General features: G+C 34.2%; 1 protein-coding gene across 6 annotated transcripts in view; it reads right to left on the bottom strand.

Annotated features, from left to right (window-relative positions):
- The window catches only part of GABRG2 (gamma-aminobutyric acid type A receptor subunit gamma2), a 91784-nt gene extending 82060 nt beyond the window's left edge, over window positions 1–9724 (bottom strand). For all 6 annotated transcript variants that reach the window (XM_063085824.1, XM_063085825.1, XM_063085828.1 and 3 more), the window contains exon 1: window positions 9618–9724. In XM_063085824.1, coding sequence (XP_062941894.1) covers window positions 9618–9724 — 107 coding nt within the window. The remainder of the gene's footprint in view (window positions 1–9617) is intronic.
- Window positions 9725–25308: the final 15584 nt, after the last annotated feature.

The following is a 25308-nucleotide window of genomic DNA, read 5'->3' as shown; positions in this document are numbered from 1 at the left end:
TTATTTAATTAAACAAATAATTATTGAACATCTATTGGGGCTAGGCACTTCTCTAAAAGCCTGGGTTATATCAATAGACACAATAGCATCTCTGCCCTAATAGATCCTGTCTTCTAGCAGAGGGAGATAGGAAACAGAGAGTAAAAATAATAAACTAATTACAACATAACAAAGTTGTTCTAATTACTTAGTGAGGGCTGTAAGTACATACTAAGGAAAAATAAAACATAGAAGATGGTAAGGGGAATTGGGAGTACAGGATGGAGGGATGTTTGCAATATTACATTGAGGAATTGGTGTAGGTCTGGTTGAGAAGGTGACATTTGAGTAAAGACCTAAGAAGATGGGGGACTGATGGGAGAAACGCATTGCATAGAGAACAAAATATTAAATGAGATTTTCCCTGCTGTAATCATTACCAGTGGAGCAGAACTGAGAAAAACAGGTGACACGTTATTATACACTCATTTAATATAAATGTGGTAGACTGCTAAGAACAGGCAGAACTTGCTAGAGAAGGACAAAAACCAATCCTGAATATCTTTTCCTTCACCCTCCTTGCTGCTGTGTAATAGAAGTTGAAGGATTTAGCAGGGGAGGAGGTCTTGTGAAGGAGGGTCATTGGCTTAAGAGAAGTAAGAGCTGTGCAATTTTATATCCCCTCATCCCACAGCAAGACTTGCTCCACTGCCATGTCAACACAAGCACAAAGAAAGCCAAGAAGTCCACTCGCAGATATCTACCATGACGGAAGACCGACAGGGCCATTCTTTTTCTACATAGCCCAAAAAGAAAAGCTTTCATACCTACTTCTTAGTGTTCCCTGAACAGAGGGTGGATAGAGAATTCTAAGAGAAATTTGGTTTGCATTCTCTATAACATGAACAGTACAATCACCAAGGTAGGCTCTTTCTTTCCTGAAGAAGTCTGAAGGTCAATACACTAGTTTGGACTACACAAATAGTGAATCTGAATAGGAAAGACCTTCACTTTTGCAATCTGACAAGCAATTTTGTTGAGTTTTGTTATGTTTTGTTCTGTTTTCCCATGAACTAAGTGGATGTCAGAAAAAAAAAATAGTGTTTCTGGAACCGTCTTAAAGACTGCCTATTTGTCAAGACACGGCTAGCAGTGTCAAGGTGGATGTATCTTTGAGTGAAGCCAAAGGAGTGTCTTACATCAGCCATTGTAGAGCACGACTCATGCCAGGTATTAGACAAGAATAGTCCAGAGGGGAGGCAGGAAGAGGGTTGTCTCCTTAAAACCATCCAATCTCCCCATAATAGAATCACTCAGTATTTAGGCGTCTGTCACCACAGAGGAAAAGCTAAGTTCTTTCTTCTCTAACTCACCTCCCTCCTCCACCCCAATCTTGAAAGAGCCATAAACAGCATAAAAAGAGGGGATGGGAGAGCCTGAGAAGTGAAGGTATAGCATCAGGCTACAGAAATCTTTGGTCGGGCCAGACCAGAGAATGGAAAAAGATTTAAAATGAATGAAAAATTCAAGGATTAATTTAGATGAGACTTTAGTACTTGCAAATGAGATGATTCTAAACCCTAAAGTGAAAAGAAAAACTGTGAGATTTACCTGTGGTAACACTCAAGTGTGGGAAAGAGAGATTCAACAGACGAGGTTTGTTTGGAGAGAAACATGATTTCTAGGCCAGCTTGTTCAATAAATCAGTTACAGGAAAATTCAGGCAGATTAAGTATCTTCTCAAAATAGAGAGCTAAAATTAAAATATTTTATTTCCTAAAATTAAAGATATTTTACATAATACTAATATCTAAACATGGCTATAATTGCTTTCATGTACACTCCACATTTTAGATGAGGATATCACATATTTCAATACACCAATATTAGTTAAACTTTTTATCAATATATAAAAAAAAGTTGGCCATAGGGCTAGGAAGCTTCCCCCAAACAATTTAGTTTATAAAAACTATCTGGGTGTAGAATAAACTAAATATCTAAATTTTCATAATTTCTAATAACTTGATTAATATGTTATAGGTTTATGAACATTATGAAGCAACTATTTAAATCATTTAAGTAACTGTTGAGAAACTGAATCAGGAATAATCAACTCCAAATGTATACATTTAAAAAAACCAAGAGGTAACGGGCCGAGCCCGTGGCGCACTCGGGAGAGTGCAGCGCTGGGAGCGCAGCGACGCTTCGACCGCAGGTTGGGATCCTGTATAGGAATGGCTGGTGAGTGCTGGTCCCGAAAAAGACCAAAAAAAAAAAACAACAAAAAAACCAAGAGGTATTTTTTAATTATAAAAAACATAACTAAGAAATTAAAATGCAGAATTCTTTCAGCAAGGAGAAGTTAAAAGGGGGTAATTTGGTTGAATGATAATTTTCACTTGGAATTGTGTAGATGTTGTTACCAACTCTAATAGCTATTCCTTCAAATTTCCTTTCCAAGAAGTACTGGGGAAAATCACTTTCTGATTAAGAAAGGGGAAATATTGTAAAGTAGCCTCAAATTTAAAGTGAATTTGCTTGCTCTTTCATTTCAGAATAATTTAAGAGGAAAATGCATTCACTCAATCTTTGTTATGTCATAGAAAAAGTATGGTTTTATAAGATTAAAAACATTATCAGAAAGCTGCAGGTTTGTGTATATGTGCATGAGTATACACCATGCTTATTGTAGAATGTTTATTTCAAATGAACTAAAATCACACTTCCTTATTCTGACAGGATAAGTTGAAGGAGGGTACTGAATGAAAATATCTTTAGAAAGCAGTTGATAATTTATTAACATCATTGCTAGCATCTATTATCTTACCAAAATATTATAATTTATCAAAATTGAAAGAAATATCAAGGTGCTAAAATCTCCTTCTGTATGTATTTTTGCAGGCCACACACAGTGTATTTTGTATTTAATGCTAAAGTGTTCCAAAAAATTTACTGTATCTCTTGATTCTATTGTATCCAAGTTTTCATGCTTTAATATTTCTGTAATTTATTGCCATTCACACTGCTCTGTATATTAAGGTGGTCATGTATTTTTTTTCCTCTGTGGAGGGAAATTGATAAATCTATTAAATATTTAACAGTATTTGACTATTTATATTGAATTACCAAAGGCTCAGAGAAGATGTATCAGTGGTAGGTGGTGGTATCCATTTTCATGCAGATAACGTGAAAACCTTATCTTATATACACATAGACTATTGTATAGAAAGTTGTTGGGGAAAAACCCATCAACTGGCTATTGATTAGTAAATTGAATACATGTTAAGAAAATATCATATACCACAGCATTGCTTTATTTAATTGTCCTTCTTTGTCTATCATATATATACAGGTATCTTCAAAAATACCAAAGAAAAATAGTATTCAGAGAATTTTGAAAAATGTACATTGCTTTACTTTTTCAAAAAAAATTCCATTCATTTTCAAGTGAAACCTTCTGCAATTGAGAGCAACAAATCCAACAAAGACTATTATGGCCAAGAGAAGAATGCCAGAATATTGAAACTAACCAATCAGATTGTAATGCATGAGTTTCCACTAGGTTGCGTATCTCGGTTTCTCTGTCCTATGCTCTAACATAGAAATGTGCTATGCTCTCTCACAACACCATGTGACTTTCTTGTGTATCATTTACATGAATTAAAACTTAATAATCATTTCTATGCCTCTTTGATCATTGCCTGTCATCCCATAAGATTGCAAACTCCAAGAAGGCAGATATTATGGCTCCTGCTGCCCTCTAGTTACACGCCCAGTCCCTAGAGCACACCTGGCTCAAATATTATTCCTTTAATGAATTAATTGAGAAATTATAAATTCATTATTACTTTTTATATCTAAAGTTGTCGTCCTCAATTATGTATTTTGTATGTGTCTCCAAAAGCAATTTATTAAAAGAACTGATAGCCAAAAAAAAAAAAAAAACCACAAAAAGGACTCAATCATTATATTCTTACCAAGATTATATTGATATGCTGCATTTAGTTGATTTTGGCCATTTTTTAAAATACGCCTAAAGAAATCACAGAGCTCACTGTATATTTGTCTCACTACATAGACTTTGGTTCTACAACTAAACTTGGGTTTGTGGCAGGGTTTCAATTATTACAAAGGATCTTTGCTTTAAAAACATCCCTTGTTTTCCCCACTATTATGTTATTTAGTGTTCATATGGTTTTCTTTATAAATGGGTGGAAAGTGTAATATCAGTGCTACTTATTTAGCATTTACATGGTACTTTATCTATGCAGAGTTATACAATGATTTTTATAATAATATAGTATTATTACCATATTTTGTGCTCTTATATCATAATACTATAAGGATTAATATGATTTGTAGTTAAATTTTATTTTTACCCTAAACCACTAATGTGTAGCTTAAAAGGAGCTTTTCATTTCCATTTAAAGGATATTTATTCTCTAGTATATGGAACAAATAAATAGGAAACAACCCTCCCAGTAAGGCAAAGTGGAGAGGTCTTTTATATCTCAAAACAATCCAAGTATTTTCTTACATTTGGAAAGAAAAAGTGTGACTACATTTGTGTAGTGGAGTGTATTGCACTAGAAAAGCAACTAGCGGTTATCAACCCTGCCCTACAGATAATATTCAAAGAGCCTTGTATATGTCCCTTAATCTCTCCAAATCTCATTTTTTTACAGTTGCCAGAAGAATATAATGTTATTTTCCTCATCTAACTCATGTGTCTATTGAGAGAATAAGAATGTGGATGCAAATATTCTTGTAAAAAACTAAAGCCCTTATTAATTTCTAGAAATTCATAACTTCTTATTTCTTTGAAAATTAAAACTTAAGTGCTTCAATATTAAGTTATTACATATCAAAGTTAATCAGTTGCTTATGTGATTGAGATGATTAAAATGTCTTCCTTAGATATCTACATATTAAAAATATACATGTCCAGATATTGAAGTTGTAAATATTATTTCTACTTTCATATTCAGTATAGTTGCCTCGATTTTGTCTCTCAGTTTTCTAAGGATTTTTATAAGAAAACCGAAGGACAACATTGAACAAGCTAGCCTTTAAATTTGCTCAGTGGAAGGCAATATTTCAGTGTATGTATATATATGACATTGGTAAATTTGAAAGTATGAAATTTATATTGTGTTATGAATATTTGGTTTATGACCCTGAATGTGTCAAGATGTCGTATAGGTCTCTTATAAACAGGAGCAGGAGGATGTATTCTTCTCTTCATATCTACCTGAATAAAATATCACATCCGGAATATCCATCCCCCCCCACAATTCTGAATCTTTAAACACTTAAATTGTACTGACACCCATAGTGGTCAAACAATTCTCAAACTGTTCTTGTTATAACTTCTAATCAATCTTCTGTAATCAGTCAATTTGGCGGAAGTACTTTGGAGAATCACAAGTATGTATCATTCCAGTAAAGCCTATCTACTTAAACTCTGGAAAGTCTGTCTTGGAATGTCTGGGAAATGATAGCAGAGAGGTTGTCATGGATTTAGCAAGGTAGTATTCACAACAAAGACAGAGTCTCTAAAGTTAGTGTTAACTTCTTTCCAATTTGAGTGGAAATCCTTGGCATGAAACAAATTTTGAAATGTGTAGAACAGAGACCTCTATCATTTAATTAAATATTCTACAAATTAACTAATTAGAGGATTTTTCTGAGTGTAAGATATCAGAGAGACATTTATATAACTATTTATTTAAATTACAAGCCAATTTTTAAATTTCTGCCTACAATCCAGGTGTTTTGTCTAGATGCTGGTGGGCAACTGCATTCTGGGAAGTACTGAGTGGTAGGTATTTCTTTTCTTTTCTTTCTTTCTTCCCCCCCCCCCCAATTCGATGTTTGCCTCAGGGTAGATGATTTGAAATGCTGTATCTACAACTAAAGCAATTAAATATGCTAAGGATATGTTTTTTCCCAGATCCAAGCAGGTGGGACTTTTGTAAAGATAGGGAATAACAAGCTTATCTGTAGAAATTAATTTTGTTAACAGATAGGGTTATATTGAAGAATCACAATATTCCCTCCATGTGCAGGGCTATAGCCTATTTAAGTTAAACACTATGTATTTTTCATTATGGGATACAAACACTTTAGCAGCTCATAAAGTTAATCATCTGAAGCAGTTTTATTCAGGCAACAGCTAAGATTAGAAGTATTTATAAATCTTTAACTCAATTTTCTTTTTCAAAATTCACTTCAAAGTAAAGTTTAGACTGATCATCAGAATTTTAATTTAATTTAATTTAATTCTGATCAATCTATCCTTAAAAAACAAATTTTTATCACTCAAAGCATATTTTAAGATCCTGTTTTATTCTAATATATGTAAAAACATCTTCTTTTGTATAACTTATTCCTATTTACTATAAAAATTTTTATGGTCTATCTTAATCTTTTTCTTCCTATTAGGATATTTTTTATTCTGACATTAAATGAAGTTACATTGAAAGAGTTTATAATGTTATAAAATTAATTTTAAAATTTATATGTACGACTATTTGTACATGGCATGTATATAGATTGTGGATATAATTACACACACATTTAGACACGTATGTATTTTTTTTCAGCCAATGCCTTCTCATACATGTTGTGGGTTTATTAAAATTCCTCATACTATTTCCTACTTTATGGTTTGTATACTACACTCAATGGTTTACATACAAACTTAAAAATTCTGGATGCAAAATCAATTTACTGTACTGAGCTGCATGATACAATAGCAATACTCGAAACATTTATAAATATTAAATATGGTGATGAATAAACTTTTAGAAGTCAGAAAAGTATAGACCACTTTTCTTCAAAGTGTAGTCAAGAGGACTTGCTGAAAATAAATATTCCTGGGCTCCACCCCATATGTTATGATTCAGAACCATTCAGTTCAGTAATCTCCATTTTAGCAAGTTCTCCAGGTAATTCAAATGACAGCACTGTAAATAAGACAAATGACCATTTAGAAAAATTTGAGTTTTAGAAATTAACTATTTTACTTATAAGAAGAGATATTAGCTATTAATATTCTCATTCCAATGCTCTATTTGTCTTCTTGTTTTACTTTTGTTCACAGAACCCAATGAATTTAGTAATTTAATAAGGAAAAATCTTATTCTTCAGAGTTACACAAGTTAAAAAAATCAATTTAATGTTTCTTACATTTTCTTTCAACTTTCTGGATAGTTCTCTGCTACTGTTTACCCTAAAAGACTCTATAAAAGAGCTCCTAGGGTCCCCAGTTATTTTTCCACTTACTCATTGTCTTTTTTCAGGATCAGCCTCAGGAATCAAAACTTCTTTTTCCCTTCAGCCCTTCAAATGGCTTTTTTAAGTGGGGTTGCAGCAAACTGAGGCTCTGATCACATTCTCTGCATCAAACTGCAATGAGTCTAATTTTCAGTTATTAGTGAGAAAATGTGAAAATTCTCCTATTGGAGAGTTGTCACGACACATAACTTACATTATTTAGAGCTCTTTTAAAAGCTCATCTAGACTACTCTGTTAGGAATTGGAAATTAAAATGTATCATCCAGTTATACTTTTTAGATGACATTGGAATTGAAAAGATGGGGCTGTTGCAACAAGAAGACATCTTAAATACTATGGTGTTATAAACAATAAAAAAATTATTTCTCTTTGGTTAAAATAAGACCACTGAAGACAAAATACCTAAGAATATCTTCCTGTATGCAGTTATAAAATTTTTTACTAAGATGAATGTTAGTAGAAAAAACGGACATGCTTCTCTATGTATTACATAGATTTTAATCCACAGGTTTCATAGATGGAAGAAATATGGGAAATATATTTTCTATCAGTAAGGAACAATCAACTCTCTAATTTTAAAAACAAGTTAAGATTAACACCTACACAGCACATTAAATAGAAAATATGTGTGCAAAGTTTGACTAGAAAAATTATTTTTCAGGATTCTACTAAAGTGTATTGCACATAAACTGTTTTCAGTAAAAGGCCCTCTTCTCTTCTGAGAAAGCTATTTAATCTTATACGCTTAATGAAAATATATTCTATTTTTATAGCAACGGAGGAAGGTATAAAAAGTGCTGAGAGTTAAGGAGACCCTCTCTCTGCCTAAAAACTCCAAGTGAGGCTTTTACTCTTTTTTTTTTTTGCCTGGGTGTCTTCTTTACCAGCAATCTGCATGTCCTATTAACTACCCTAGAAAAGGGGGGACCTGGGAAGTTGACTAGATTTTAAATAAAATTAAAAAATAGTTTAATCCTCATCCATTTCAGCTCTTTCTGTTACAACTGCTATATGAGTGTGAACTCTCAAGAAAACGTTAGGGTAGTGTCTTAATTTCTTCTATAGCTAGTTTTCTCTTTCTTTCTTTCTTTCTTTCTTTCTTTCTTTTTTTTTTTTGATGGTGGTGGGGGATGGGGTGTGTGTAGGAATTCTTATGGAGCTTTATTTTAAAAGTATCTTATAGGAGAACGAAGGTCATATAAGTATTGGACTTCTAACCTGACTTTGGTACTGGGTAAAAATCTTAGGAGGGGGAAGAGATGTTTAGATGTATAGATGAATGACGAACCACACTACCTGGGAGGATACTACCCTGACAGTCTCGATGCAAGGAAGTTCAAAAAAAATGAGCTGCAAAACATTTCAGAGCACACACATGCTCAAGGTTTTCCGAACTCCAATCTCTCCCCTCCAATCTCACCCCTCTTTTCTATTCAGTGCAGCAAGACTCTAAAGCATACTTCACAGATCTGGCATCACATTCACCTGGTTCAGCATATTTTTCAACACTGCTGCAAGGACAACTCTTTCTCACAACTACATTCCCTCATGTATTCATTCAACGACATCTGCCACCCCATCCCCAACAGTCCCCCTTCTGTCTTTAGGAGGGGGTGGCAATAACGAGAGCAGGGTCTCCGGACTTCATTAATGCTCCTTGGCTCCATCGGCCTTCTTTCTGACTATATGAATGTCCATGTAGATTTAGAGAAGATGTCCTGTCAGGGTAGACAAGCCTCTCACCATCTGGCTCTGACCGGGAATGCTGTCCCTGGTGCTGAACCATGTTTGCCCATCAGGGAGTAGGCTGCCGGGCCAAAGGGGCTGGATAAAAAACCTGGCTGACTGACCTTAAGACTGCCCAGGTGCAGGAGCAAGCGATACTTTAGTGCACAGAACAGAGCCGCCCCCCACTCCGGCTCCTCCTTCACACACATCTATGGGGTGTGCGCCAGGACCTCATTTGCAATTTTCTCCTCCAGACCCCCACCCAAAACGCCTTCAACATGGCCTCAAATGCCGGCTTTATCAGCACAGCCCACCTCAGCATCAGATTGCAGTAAAGCCCAAATCCTACTCCCCAAAGTGTTTATCAGGTTAGCTTTTCCACTCTAAAACAAAACAAAACAAAAATCCAATAAATTAATAAATAAACAAAAGTGACCTTCCTCTTTCCTTCCTCTCGTTCCCGCCCCATATATTCACTCTCCCCTGAATTATAAAGCCCCAAATCCGAGGAGACTGTTTTGAATCTGGGTGGTCTCCCTATTTCCTCATACCCACCCCTTCCCCCACTTCTTCAGAAAAAAAAAAATGACGCCAAAAAGGGCACATCTTACCCCGGGTAGAGTGATAGCAGGAGCAGAATCCACGCCGTCATTTTCTGTGAAAATACAGGAGTCGAGTAGACTGAGCTTCCTGTGCTCCATATATTTGGCGAACTCATCGCTTTTTTTTTTTTTTTTTTTCTTTTCACTCTCGCCTCTTGGTTCTTGGTGCAGAAGAATCCCTCCCCTTTGTATTAATATTATGCTTATGATCCGATGGTGGCTCCCCCCACCCCCTGCCTCTAGTAGGTCCCGTCACTGGGGAGATGTATTGCTACCAGATTCAGGAATTAATATTCAGGGGGCAGAAATAGATCGGCACCAGCTCTTGCAGATAGCATCAAAGCGTCAGCTGAGGCAGAGGCTTCCAAGTACGGGGAATAATATAATTAAGGCAGGGGGAGGGTGCAGGGAGAGACACAGACCCAGACAAATAAGGGAGAGAAAAGCGAACACATTGGTAAGGATACTCATGCCCCTCACACTCACGCGTACTCCCCCAGGTCCATCTTTTAGATTTGTTTATTTGTTTGCTTTGTTTTGATTTTTCTTTTAGAGAGGACAAGGCTGTGTGTGTGTGTGTGTGTGTGTGTGTGTGTGTGTGTGTGTGTGTGTGTGTGTGTGTGTTTAAAAGAAACTGAAAAATCACTAAAGGATCTGTGTGATTAATTTTCACGCAGATTAACAGTGAGGTCAAAGTGGAAGTGATGCATGCTGCAGCAGCACGGATTAACACATGCGTGGTCTTTCCAGCTCTGTTTTTTAACCCTTTACTGCACACACAAGTAAGTATGCAAGGACTGACTTTCATGGAGACAAGAGATGCTTCAAAAAGCCCTGAAACTATATCACCAACGACAGAATGTTTGTCTCCTCAGATCTGCCAAGAATCCTTATTTTAAAATTGTGCAGTCCTCGCAATCATGATTATATTGTTGGGGGTGGGGGAGCCGTCAGTGGGGGAGGAGTGGCTGTTTCTGGGTAAGCCCGTCCTGTAGGAAACAGACTTGGTGGATTCATTTTGAATGAAGGGAGAAAACACTGGTAGAATTAAAATACATCGAGAAATTCTATTCTCCCCAGAATTCATTCCTCCCTTGTCTGTTATCTATTCTCAGTGAAAATGTAAAGACATAAACTGCGTGAAGCCTGAAGAATATAATCACATGGGGTAGCTGCTTGAGTAAAGAGTATAGATCACAAAATGAGAGGCTGCTTTATGAAAAGAAAGTGGGTAAAGGGAGATGGTCAAAAGGGCATTTAACAATACAAAGGGATTTATTTTTGCTGTGTGAGGATTGACTTTTTTTGTTGCTCCTTTGGTAACAATCCTGAAGATTCCTGGGGTGAGTGAGTGGTATTAGCATGCTTTCTTCTTGCCTAGAATGTTACCATGGATACTGACACATGGAAGATACCCCTCTATGCCAACCTTGTTCATGCACCACAGAGGAAACCCCATTAACTCATCATGAGGAAGAAAGTGGAGGGGTGTTTCATAATTTCTGTAGAGTCAGGATACCACAACAAACATGTCCAGGAAGAGGAACAGGTGAAGGGGATCAGTGGAGCTCCTTCCTGGAAAATACCAGGGAGTTGACTCAAAACCAGAACTTGAGTAAGGAGCCCAGGAGACATAGAAATAGAACACAAGATAATCAGGTTCACAGTTTGTCTTTAACTCTAAAATATGCGCAAGGAAAGCAGATTGAATTACTGGTGTTTGCTGCCAATGACATAGGCTAAGGAGATGAATTCAGACAATGAAGCAATAAAGGCCTGACAGACACCCCTGGAAACCTGCTCCGCTTTAGAACTCTGCCTTAGGCAGAGTAATTATTTTGGCATGTAGACAAAATCCAATAAAAACAACAACAGCAACATTCGCATGTAGTCATTTGACTTCTTTCTATTGTGATTAAAATGGAGGCAGAGCAAACAAATCTCTTGTTTGTAATTCTTTATTTAGTTCCCTGCTGCACTGTGAGGATCTTTGCTCCTCCTTATATCTACAATTTTTTTTTAAAATTTTATTTTGTCGATATACATTGTAGCTGATTATTGCTCCCCATCACCAAGACCTCCCTCCCTTTTCCCTCCCCCCTCCCCCCCAACAATGTCCTTTCTGTTTGCTTGTCGTATCAACTTCAAATAGTTATGGTTGTTATATCTTCTTCCCCCCCCCCGGTTTGTGTGTGTGTGTGTGTGTGTGTGTGTGTGTGTGTGTGTGTGTGTGAATTTATATATTAATTTTTAGCTCCCACCAATAAGTGAGAACATGTGGTATTTCTCTTTCTGTGCCTGACTTGTTTCACTTAATATAATTCTCTCAAGGTCCATCCATATACGAAAAATTATTCATCACAATCAAGTGGGATTCATCCCAGGGATGCAAGGTTGGTTCATCATACGCAAATCAATAAATGTGATACACCATATTAATAAAATCAAACACAAGGACCATATGATCATCTCTATAGATGCTGAAAAAGCATTTGATAAAGTTCAGCACTCATTCATGACAAAGACCCTCTATAAGTTAGGTATAGAGGGAAAGTATCTCAACATAATTAAAGCCATATATGCCAAACCCACTGCCAATATCATCCTGAATGGGGAAAAGCTGAAAGCTTTTCCTTTAAGAACAGGCACTAGACAAGGATGCCCACTCTCACCACTCCTATTCAACATAGTGTTGGAAGTACTAGCCAGAGCAATCAGAGAAGAGAAGGAAATAAAGGGCATCCAGATTGGAAAAGATGAAGTCAAACTGTCCCTGTTTGCAGATGACATGATCCTATATATCGAACAGCCTAAAACCTCTACAAAAAAACTCTTGGAATTGATAAATGATTTCAGCACAGTAGCAGGATACAAAATCAACACACAAAAATCAGTAGCATTTCTTTTCTCCAGTAGTGAACATGCAGAAGGAGAAATCAAGAAAGCCTGCCCATTTACAATTTTTTTTAAGAGCCTCGGTTGTTTCTAGCTTTGTATTTGTTTTTAGCAAAGTTGTTCAATCATATTTTGTCAGCTAAGGTTATATATATATGTGCTTAGATGCCTACGAAAACCAAGCAAGTGAGATAAATGGAAGAAACTGGATGGTTTTTCAATCAGTGAAGGGGTGGAACCATGCAAACTGAAGTAGCCAAACTATCTAAATGGAGTTGCCACTGTTCAGTTCTAGTCAGAGTTGCCAGAGAAAATGTAAATAATCATTATACAAAATGTCCTAATTTTTAAAACACAAACGAGACCAAACCAAGCAAGTATGTAGGCCACAATGTTGCAAATTTTGTTATATGCTCTATAAAAAATCTATATGTGACAATTGTTTTCTACCATAAAGGACATTTTCCATTTTCCAATGTAAGTTTTTCAGGTGAGTTTATTAGTGACAAGCTTAGCGAAGCTGTGAGAATGAATGCTGTCACAACCACAAAGTAGTAATTCATATACTGATTCCTCATTCGTCTCATAATAATCTCTGAAAATTAGAATTTGTTTCAATAATGGAATACTTCTCAGCATATTAAGAATAGCCATAGAGGAAATTTTACGATTTATCGTATCTGGGTACAATTTTAATTGTCCTATTCGTGGCTTGTAGACCTTATTATGCCGGTGAATCTTTCTTATCAGATGACACTCTCTGAAAAAAGTATTTTAATATATTTTCTAAGATTTTGCAACACATGTTATATTCAACGATATTTGTAAGAGATCTCTTCTAGTAATTTTTCTTATAATCACCATTTAGCTATATTTATTCTCGCCTGTGTGTAAGAAGATTATATTTAAAATGAATATGAATAATCATTATTCGATAAACATGATGCTTATATTTTCATTGTAAATAATATATATGTATGTAATTTAGGGGAGAAAAATAATATTTTTTCCCACTCGTCACAAGGTTCATGGATGAGGCCCCTATAACAAAAAACAGATTAACAAGAGAAAATCATACAAATTTACTTAATGTAAGTTTTACATCACACAGGAGCCTTCAGAAACAAAGACTCGAAGAAACAGGAAAAACTGTATATTTTATGCTAAGTCTGATGAAGAGGTGGATAGTTATGGAGAAATATGATTGGACAAAAAGAAGTATGATCCGTGGGAATAAACTGTTGGGAACTTAGCAAGGCCTGTTAGCTCACATTCTTGTCTGCCTTTGTGTCTTCAGAAATAAGGACATTCCTTTCCCATGGGTAAAGAGAGGACAACTCTGGAATGACTCTTATGACCTATTTTCAGGGGTCAGCTAGGTTTTATGGCCCACTTCATGGGAGAAGGGATGAAGGTAATTCTTCCTAAATTCTATGGCCTGTTTTAGACGAGAGGAGGACGGGAGAAGGTCAGACATATGTTACTACTTCTGTGGTTGTCTCAGTTTCCTTCAGTTTATAGTACTGAGCATGCCAGGATGCCATATTTTGGGGAAGCATGTCCTGAACCCCATCAATATTCATATTTATGTAAAATGCATATACGTGTATAAGAGCCTTGAAAAATAATGGAAAATAAAAAGAAGAAAACTACCATCCACATTCTCTCATTCAAACAAGCCATTATCAAAATACTGGAGAATTGTTTTGTAAGTTAATTTTCTACAAATAAAGTTTAATTTTTTCTCTTTTGCTTTGACATTGTATTATTATTATTATCATGGTTACTATACCCAGAAGTAAATCATGAGGTTAAAAGTTGGACAAGTTGGTTGTTGATACATAGTCTCCTATTATTTGGGAAATTACAATATATTACTTAGATTTTAGTTCTGGTAATGACAAAGTAGTTTAACTACTGTATAGATTATAATTATAGCTAGTAGTAGTGGATAAAATATTAAACAGTGATGTGAAGTACTAGGAAGTTACCAAAAGTAGCCAAAACAATGTGAAGATTTGACTTTTGAGAGAGGAAACTGAACTGGATAAAATTTAAGATTACGTCACTTTCTCCTGAGTGCACATAAAGAGTGACCATCTTTTTCCTATGTGCGGGAACCATTTCTTGTTTTAGAAAACCCCTCAATTCCACAGGTATAATAAGAGGCTTAGAATCAGCAGAAAGCAGCAATCATATTGTCTTGAGGTTTAAAAGGACAGTTTGGAATTGTTGGAACAGCTCAAAGTGAGTAGCAAATCACAGAAACAAAACAACAATAGAAAGATAAGACTCCGCATCTGTATGCAAACGTCCCTTAAACATTGTGTGTGTGTGTGTGTGTGTGTGTGTGTGTGTGTGTGTGTGTGGCAAGGGGCAAAGACAACAAGAAGCCTTGAAAAAAGCAAAAACTGGAAGACTAAAAATGTGAGCCATTATTTCAGCTGCCACTTGCTGCACAAGATACACAATTTGGAATTTGAATCTTGCCAAAGTAGAGGATCTTCATAAACACCTCAGACTTTACTATAAAACCCTCCAAGGACCATAACTTTTCTCTGTTCCAAGATGAAGGATTTGCTCTATGTCTAAGGACGATACTAAGACTGACCATCCTAAAGACACTATAAGACTAATCTTCCACAAAATTAAGTTGAGTTTTTAATAATTTAACTCATATTAAAACAAAAATCAGTGTTCTTCAGAAGACTATAACAAATCAGAATGTTATTAACAATGTATTTAAAATGTCTGGTACATGGTAAAAAAAATACAAGACATAGATAATAGGGCACATTTAAAAAAAAAAAAAACAAGAGCTTGTAGTCAATAGAAATTGACAAAACCTGAGATGACCCATATATTGCAGATAAAGATGTTCAATCAACCATTATAGTTTGAGGACTTAAAGAAAAATACGATCATGATGTCTATATTGTCAAATGAGTTAATAGCAAAGAATCCCAGAAATGAAATGAAAGTAATTTTTTAAAAATAAAACAAAACAAACAAAAGCAGCAGGATGCCCACTATCACCATGACATAGGGGAGAGGTTGGTGGGAGACATGGGAAATAATTGTAATTTGAGATGTGGACATGCTAATAGCTTAGATGTGCTCAGCACAATTTGGGCACAGGTGCTTATGGTCAGCTCTTGCCCCATGAATATGTATCACCAATAAAAATTTTAAAAATAATACATTTTTAAAAATTTCTAAAAGAGTGGATTTTAATTGTTTTTACCACAGAGAAATGAGTATGTGAGGTGATGAATATGTGAATTTGCCTGATTGAGTATTCCACAATGTGTATATATATGGAATCATCACATTTTACCCCATAAATATATCCAATTGCTATTTGTGGATAAAAAATAGAAATTAAATTTTAAAAAGCAGTAAAATGGAAATTCTAAAACTGAAATTTATAATGACCGAAAGGAAAAACTCACTCATGGATTTTAATAGCAGATTGAAGAATAGCAGTAGAAGAAATTATAATAAACTTAAAGACAGACCAGTAAAAAATTATCCAGTATAAAAAGCACATCAAAACATCAAAAATAAAAATAAAAGTGTAACTTGGGGCTGTGAGTCAATATCTAGCATACTAATAAAATTGTGAGGGGAAAGAAGAAAGAGGAAATTTAGCAGAAACATATTTAAAATAATAATGGCCCAAATTTTTCAAAATTGGTAGAAAACATTTACAGATCCAAGAAGCTCAGTGGACACAAAGCATAGTAAACACAATGAAAACTACATCTAGGAACTTTATGGTCACACATCTAGAAACTAAATGGCACATGAAAATTGTGAAAGTATCCAGAGAAGTAGTGATGGCTGACTTAACAAAACAATGGAGGCCAGAAAACTGGATGTCAGCACCTGTAAAGTGCCAAAATGAAATGTATATTAGAATATCTAGTAAATAAATCTTTCAGAACTAAACACAAAATAAATACATTTTCAAGTAAATAAAGGCTGAGAGAATCTGTCATCAGTACAGCTGAACTAAAAATAATGCTAAAGTAAATTCTTCATGCTAAAATGATACCGGATGGAAACCCAGATCTAGGAGAAGTAGTGTGGAGCACTGTAAATGGTTAATACATGAAAAAACATAGAAGATTATACATTTCATCTCAATTTCTTTAAGACACCTGATCTTTTAATGCAAAAATTATAGCAGGGCATATTGAGGTTTATACCCCATATGCATATAAAATACAGTCAACAATAGCACAAAGTATCCTGGAATTGGAGATAGAAAATTATACTATTGCAAATTTCTTGCATATCTCATAAGGTGATATAAAGTAACTCTAAATAGATTTTGATAGGTTAAAGATGAAAATGGCAATCCTTAAAGTATCAATAAAAAAAACATAGAAAAGATATAGCTAAAAATTACTACAGAAATTAAAATCAAAACTAAAATATAATTTAATAAATACCAAAGAAGGCAGAATAAAAAGAGCACAGGGGAGAAATAATGGGACAAGTAAAATCCAAATAGCAAAGTGGTGGCTGAAAGTAGACATGGATACGAGAAGCATTATGTGAGATACAGAGGTATTTCTTAGAATGATCAAAAAATTTACTAGGAATATATAAAAATCAGGAGGTTCATATAGCTGATGATAGAGTTTCTAAGTAAGTGCAGGATAAGGAAACTGTGGTATATAGACACCATGGAATACTACTCTGCTGTAAAAAAGAATGAAATACTCCCATTTGCAACAACATGGATGAACCTGGAGAAACTTAAGTTGAGTGAGTGAAATAAGCAAAGCACAGAGGGATAAATACCACATATCCTCACTCATATGTGGGAGTTAAGAGAGAAAGAAGGAAGGACAGAAAGACCACAATTGTATGTTGGTCTTACAGAGGGAGGGAATATTCCTAGGGCTACAAAGTGGAGTAGAGGGGAAAGGGGGAGGGGGAGGGAGGTTGGGAAATAATTAGATGGGGGACACTAGCTACAGAAGTAATTTCTGGTAATGGGTATGCTGCCGGTATGAATCTGGCCCTCACATCATGGGCACGAGGGGTGACAATTAGCTTTGTATCTCATGAATATTCATAATAAAAAATAAATAAATAAAATGATAGTGTTGGAATAAATGGATAAATTATTTTTTAAAATAGCTTTGCCTCTTATCTCCTATCTCATATAAAAAATCTAAGACTATGAATTTTTAGAAGGAAACAGAAAAATATCTCCATGACCACAGTCTAAGCAAACATTTCTTAGAAACGACATAAAAAGCATTAAACATAAAACAAAACATTAATAAATTGGACTTTTTAAAAATTAAAAACTGTTGCTCATCAAAAGACTACTTAAGAAATGAAAAAGCAGTTCACAAACAATGAGAAAATATTCACAATTAAAATATCTAACAAACGGCTTGCATCCAGCATACATAAAGAAATTCTATATCTCGCTAGCAAAAATGCAAACGACCTAATAAGACATGGTCAGAATACTTGACTAGGCACTTAATAAAAAAAGTTATACATTTATCTAAGTACATGAAAAGGTGTTTACCATTAACAGTAATTTAAAAAAGGTGAATTGAAACCACAATAATACCTGTTCACACTCACAAAATGGCTAAAATTAACAAAACTGACAATAACAAATTTTTTGAGAGTGTGGAGTAACCAATACTCAAAACATTTCTTGTGAAACTGTCAAACAGTCCAACCACTAGCAAAATGTTTTGGCAGCTTATTACAATGTTAAACATTCATTTTTATATGAATAAGTGATTCTACTTCCAAATATTTATCAAATAAAAAAAATGCATCCCCAAAAGTCCCAGTATATGAATTCTATAGAAGATTCATTCAAACAGGAAATGGTCCCAATGTCATTAACAGAAGAATGGATAATCAGATTCAGGTGTTTTTAGACAACAGAAAATCATTCAGCAATAATCTTACGAGCAAATAGAGATATTAGATACAGCTACACACACATAAACCTATATACATGCATTCATATATACATTCAACTTCAGTGTTGAATTTCAAAAATATTATGTTAAGCAAAAGACAAAAACAGCACATATTGCGTGAATCCATTTATATAATCTTCAAACGTAGCTAAACAATCTTTGTGGTTAAAATCAGAACAGAGGTTGCCTATAATAGGTGGTAATTGTGGCACAAGACAAATTTCTGGGGCGAAGAAAATAGTCTGGATCTTTATTAGGGAGGTTATTATTTGGGATTATATGCTGATAAATTTATATGATTGTACACTTACTATCTGAGCGTTTCACTGTATGTTAATTTTGCCATAATTAAAATTCAATTAATGAAATAAATATTTTTATCAATGAGCATATTTCTGTGCCAAGCAAAGTGCTATGTGGCAAGCCTTATTTGGTCTTTATCAAAAAAAAAAAAAAAAAAAACCTACAAGACAGGTAGTATTATTATCAAAGTTTTACATTTCAGAAGATTAATGTTTATGGAAGCTAAATTACTTGCCCATACAGTTCATCATACAATGCATGCAGAGAAGGTTTTGAATCCAGGCAATTTGATTTAAGAAATTGAACTCTTTGCATAATTAAATACAGTTTCTTAATAACACAATTATGGTAATACATAGTATAGTTATCAATTCACTTCTCTAATAATCATCTGTAATAAAACTTTGAGGCAACATGTTTTAACACAAAGGGCGTGCAATTCAGAGTTAGGAATCTTGATTCTTTTATTAACTCTGTGACCTTGGAAAAATTATTATTTCTCTTTTATTGTGTTATTTTCTAATCAATAAATTAAGGGGATGGTATAGGAAGTATACAGGGACATTTTCAGTTCTAGCATTCTGTGACCTATAATTCAAAAAGCATTTCTTTGGGAATGGGGTTGGAGGAGGTATCTATAGTTCCACCAAATAAGTTAGCTCTTTTAATTCAACCATCACATTAATAGGGTCAATGTTCATGTCACTGCACTAAAATAAACTGAGGGGAAAAAAAAGTTTTGCATAGTTATTTCAAATTTAGTGTTTTTAAATGTCATGGGAGAGCCGAGTATCTCATTCCTGAGAAGATGCTAGATGAGCCAGATTCAGAGGGAACACTTTCTTTATGGTTTGGATTTGGGCTGTCCTCAAGATTGGCTTTGTCCAATAGAATGCACAGATGGACAGATATGGGAGTTCTGAGATCTGGACCACAAAGCACATCGCTGCTTTCATCTTCATCCTCTTGTAATGCTCCTGTCATCACGTAGGATAATCACTTCTGCATGATAACAGAGGCGTTACTTGTCATGTCCAGTGCTCTTTCCTCAGGACCTAGAAAAAGGCCTGATACAAAGTATATGCTCATTTAATATTTGCTTAAATCTAAAGGTTGACTTTTACAAAGTACCCTCCAGAAACATGTTAGCTTATATTTGCAACAAGTTTATATGTGCCATTTGCCCATTCTTTTGAAATCACTTTTACCATTTTTTTAATGCCAAACCTATTGTCTGAAGATCCCAGCCACTCTCAATCTTTACTCAGTATAGAACTCAATGTAAGAGCTTGACCAATGATATGAATTATCTTGTAATGATTCTCAGATGTTCTAGACAACCATGACACAGTAAAGCAGACTTTTCCCGGGCTAATAGCTCTCATTGCTAATGATAATGCTTCCCAGGGACTTTCTTTTAGACTTTTGAGTCACAGGAATGTCTTTTGGTGTGACAATGTTAGTGGATGGAACTGGTGGTACAGACAGACCTGGAAATTTAGTATGAATTGCCTTCCTATTGGCTTCAGAATCTCAGGTACCCCAAAAAGAAGGTCAAAAACAGCAAGGAAAAATAAAGTACAAATGAAAAAGAAATTGAATAAGATCCAAATGTTGTATTTGTCCTCACTAATAATATTGATTCTAAATGTCTTTGAGCTTATCTATGTTATACTTGCAATTATGCAGTTAGTTGTTTTTTTTGTCAGATACTGCATTATTATGCTATAATGTTGCTGAGTAAATACAGCGTTAGAATTGTTATAATGTTATATTCAGCATAAAGAATATGTTACATAAACAAATTTTCCAGACCATGTCTTTCTTTCCACTAAATTACCATCCTGATAATGCTCACCTAAATTACTAGCTTTTCATGCAACTTATTATAAAAAATGTATCAATTAAGAAATATGATTTTTTATTTATCGTCATTTTAGTCTGACAGGATATTGGAAAATTTTGTGAGATGGAGGATAATTCTTTCTTGGGCTGTACTATCCAGCAACACATACAGCAGCTTTCAAATTATTGTGATAATCAAAATCATCCCACACATTCCCCAAATTCTCCCTTTGAAAAATACTAAGGAACCCAATCTTACTTTTACATTATTTTAGTATATTCTGTATTGGAATTCTGAAACTCTTTGCATGTTTATCAGCTGTTGGACCTCAGCCAATCTTAAAGCAGATGATTTCTCGAATATTAACAACTAGCATGTCAAGGCATAAACTTGGGAGTCATCTTTGATAGTTCTCTCCTTCATCCTCTACATTCAAGCTCAAACTCTTCTCAACTATTTATCTTAAATACAACCATAATCAATACTACTCTCCATTCTCCTGACACTGCCCTAATATGAATCACCATCATTTTTCACCTGTTCTTCAATATAATTAGATCTTTGATTGGGTTTCCATTTCTGCCTTCAGAATACTCAGTGTGACCTTGTGAACACACAGATTGTATAAGATCATTTATTTTTTAAACCAATTTAACACTTCCCCTCTGCTGTAGTAAGATAAAATTGAGAACTCAATATGCACAATCCCTGCACAATATAACCCCACCCACATGCCTACCTTTATCTCAGTCCACTTTTGTAATTTCCTATGCTCTAGCCACATTGACACTTTATAGTGCATTCAACACAACACATTTTCCCGGTGCCTGGCCTTCACACATGCTGTTGTCTCTACCTTATGATATGATGTTCTGTTTCTATTTGCCTGGTTATCTCCTACTCACTATGCAGATCTCAGCTTAAACATATTCTCTTCAGTGAAGCCCCCCCCCCAAACTATGTTAAATCCTCATTAACCATAGTTCCATATCATCCTGAAATTGCCATTATTTGAAATATGGATGAATACAATTACATACTTAATTATGTTTATTTAGTGCTCGTCTTTCTAGATGAACCATAAACTTTCCAAAGATAGACATTCTGTCTAGCACTGTTCGCAGAGTGGAACATAAGTTAAATGATTGAGTGGGTTATGTCCAAATCCCATTGCTTGTGTCATTCCCCATTATTTGGTTTTCTGCTTTTAATTGCACATTAAAGGATCTTTGTATTGGTTTGGTTTACAAGATAATGGCAAAGGATTACATGTTCTATGTGCATTACATAAGAATATCTTAAAATAGGAAAAATTTTAAAACTAAGGGACATTATATATATCACCTTGGAATTGTAAGTTTTGGAATAAAACAGTAGTAACAATGATTAAGAAAAAGGGTTCCTTTGATTTTATCTCCTCAATTTGTATTAATAAAGCAGCTATACTAACTTCAGTGATTTATAAAGTATCTCAGTTGCTTGAATCTTATTTCTAACTTTTTGAACTTAATTCTCTAGAAACCTGGGCAAACCAGTATGCTTTTAAATCAGTTTATCATTCATTAATTCATTCACTTAGCAAATACAGTTAATTGCCTGCTAAGGTATCATGCTTTTTCCCTCAAGCCCCATAAAGATTCATGAAAAGAGAAAGCTGGTGTTCACTTTTCAGGGCTTTATATGCATTTTTTATAATAACGATTTAAGGAAGTAAAATATTTGCTCTCATTCTAAGAGATTGCACGTCACTCATTGTGGAGATTTGATATTGAATAGAATAGCAACTAAAACTTTTTGAAATTACAGGAGTTGACTGATGTAATATTTGTGAATTAGACAGTATAACAACTTTTTACTTTTCCCACGTTTTCATTAATCAATATCAAATTGATTACTCAGTGAGAAAGTTATTGAATATAATTTCAGACCTGAAATTGACTCTAGAGAAATGGCTGATCAAAGCTTCTTTTTGTACAAAATCATAGAAATTTGGCCCAGAGAGATTTAATGACTGATCTTTAGTTACCCAACTGATTAATAACAGAGCCAGTAGGAAATGTGGATTCACTGACTACAGGGCTTCATCTCCCCCTCATCATGAAAACAATTTCAATTAAGACAAAGGTGAAGATTGTCGCCATAAAGTACTTGTGTTTCAGTCCTTCTTTCTGAATATTCTGAAGTGTATAGAATTTTTCTCAGTTTATTTGATCTAGTATCCAAGGGATAATTTACTTCTTACTGAGTTCTGATACTTAACTGTTCAATATACCAGTGCTTCAGTTATCGTTTTATGATACTGCAGATTCAGAAAAAAGAAATGCTTATTATTGTAAAAGATGGGGTATGGTGAGTGGAGGGGAACAGGCATTCAGTTGGATAGTTTTAGTTGGCTAAGTGTTTAGTTTAATGACAGAAATTGATTTAAACCATTGAGCTGGTGACATTCGCAACCTCCTACTCTTCTCTTCAGAATTTCTTCTTTTCTTTCTTTCTTAGAATCTTGTGGGTAATTACCCGAATGACAACCAACTATTTCATTTTGGTTATATTTTTCAAAAGTACTTTATACACCTGAAGTACACAGATACACAAAGAGTAGTTATAACCTTTATTTTTATTTGGGAAAAATATGCTAGTTTCAACTAGGCTCTCATAAAGCATTTAGTATGAATGAAAGAAAAAAGAAAAACAAATGTTCTTTTCTAACTTATAAATCCATGCTTTAAAACATTTTTCATTTTCCTTTACATCATATTAACCTTGTCATCGCCAGCTGCCTAGCAGAACTCATTCAATCATTTATCATTTTATTTCAGATTTTGGTGTTTGAATAAAAAATTCCTAGAAAATTCATACTCCAATGTGATACAGAGCTACTCAAATGAACTGGTTTGTTTTTTCTTAGCATAATTAACTTATGAATGTATAATTAAATTTAGGGTTTTAGTTAACTTTTTTTATGAAACATTTTTCAATGAAATGCCATGCTTCTAGTTTTTTGTTTTTTTGTTTGTTTGTTTTTTAGGAAGCTAAAGACTTAATCTGTGATAAGGCACAAATTAAGTAACGAGACAACAAAAATAACATGATCTACTTCTGGTTTTGGGGGACTTTTTTTGTTTTGTTTGCTTCACAGCCAATTTCTTTTCTTTTTTGGGGGGGTTTATGAATATTCATGGGGTAAAAAGTGCAAATTGTCACCACTCGTGCCCAAGATGTGATGGCCGGAGCATGATCTACTTTTGATGAAAGAGGTAGATAATGTTAAAAACAGGGAGAAATATATCTTTGTCATTAAGACGATATTAAAATTCTTACTAACATGAAAAATGTTGGTGACATACTGCTAAGTAAGTAAGCAGGATTAAGAAGGCATGCACTATATGATTTTAATGAACTTGTAGATTATTGATAGATGGATTTATATACAGAGAAACACAGAGATCAGATGGATAAATGGGTGGATGAATGGATGAGGGATGGATGGATGGTAGATAGATAGATATTTAGAAGGAATAAATTGTGGCTGCTGTAATTAGACTTGTTATTTGAATGTTGGCTGAAAATTCACTAGTTCTATGTTAGTTATATATTTATACCTATTATTTAACCTCTCTGTGCCTGAGTTTTCCTGTGTGTGAAAAGTAAGTAATACAGGTAACCAACTCAAAATTCATTATGAGTAAAATAAGATAATCCTAGTGAAGTACTTAGCATGTTGTCAGGCACGTAACTAGCCATGTTATTGCAGTTAGTGTTCAATGTAATATTACTGTTATTATATATTTATATATATTTTTATACAATATGGTTTATTATGTATACATTAGGAATTTAATTGAGTCTTATTATGAATATAAAAAATTTAAAGTTTTTAATTTATTTTTGTTTCAACAAGCATTTATTAATCACCAACTATGTGAAGGTTTGTGAGAGAGACATGAACATATGCATATGTCATGAGACTATGATGTCAAAACACCCAATGTGATAATATTAGGAGGTAAGGCCTTCTGTTTTTCTTCTTTTTTCTCATATAAAATTTAGATTGTATTGTACATGTTGCTTTGTATCTTTTTAAAATTTGCCCTTTAACATATTAGGATTTTTGCTTCATGTCAAAAATATAGATTTATTTCATTCTATTTAAGTGCAGACTAATGCTCCAATGCATGGATATGACATTATTTATTTAACTCTTTCCACCTCAGGTTTTTTTTTTTCCACTTTTCACTACAATTTTCTGAGTATTGCCACATAAATAGAAAAAAAAATCTGGAAGTGGTTATTATTTGCAATCTTTACAAAAAAGTCATTTTCTATAATCAGAGAAATAGAATAGAGAAACAAGTAGTAATGGGTTAATAATAATTCAGTAATTATTTATCAAATAATTTGGCTAAGCTAAGAATTTTTTTTTTAAATTTTATTTTGTCGATATACATTGTGGCTGATTATTGCTCCCCATCACCAAAACCTCCCTCCCTTCTCCCTCCCCCCCTCCCCCCCATGAGCTAAGAATTTAAAGAACATTTAGAACCTTTCTATTTTAGGAATAAAACACTCATTTTCTCTGTAGCTACCAATTTGGTATATATCATGTAATTTGAAAAAAAATGAAAGTGGGAAGTACTGATTTCTCAGATTCCTTCTTAAAATATTTCTTTGCAAAGGAAAGGAAAGG

Source organism: Cynocephalus volans, chromosome 2 (genome assembly GCF_027409185.1).
Source record: "Cynocephalus volans isolate mCynVol1 chromosome 2, mCynVol1.pri, whole genome shotgun sequence".
Lineage (NCBI taxonomy): Eukaryota > Metazoa > Chordata > Mammalia > Dermoptera > Cynocephalidae > Cynocephalus > Cynocephalus volans.
This window is presented reverse-complemented; position numbering and strand designations above follow the sequence as displayed.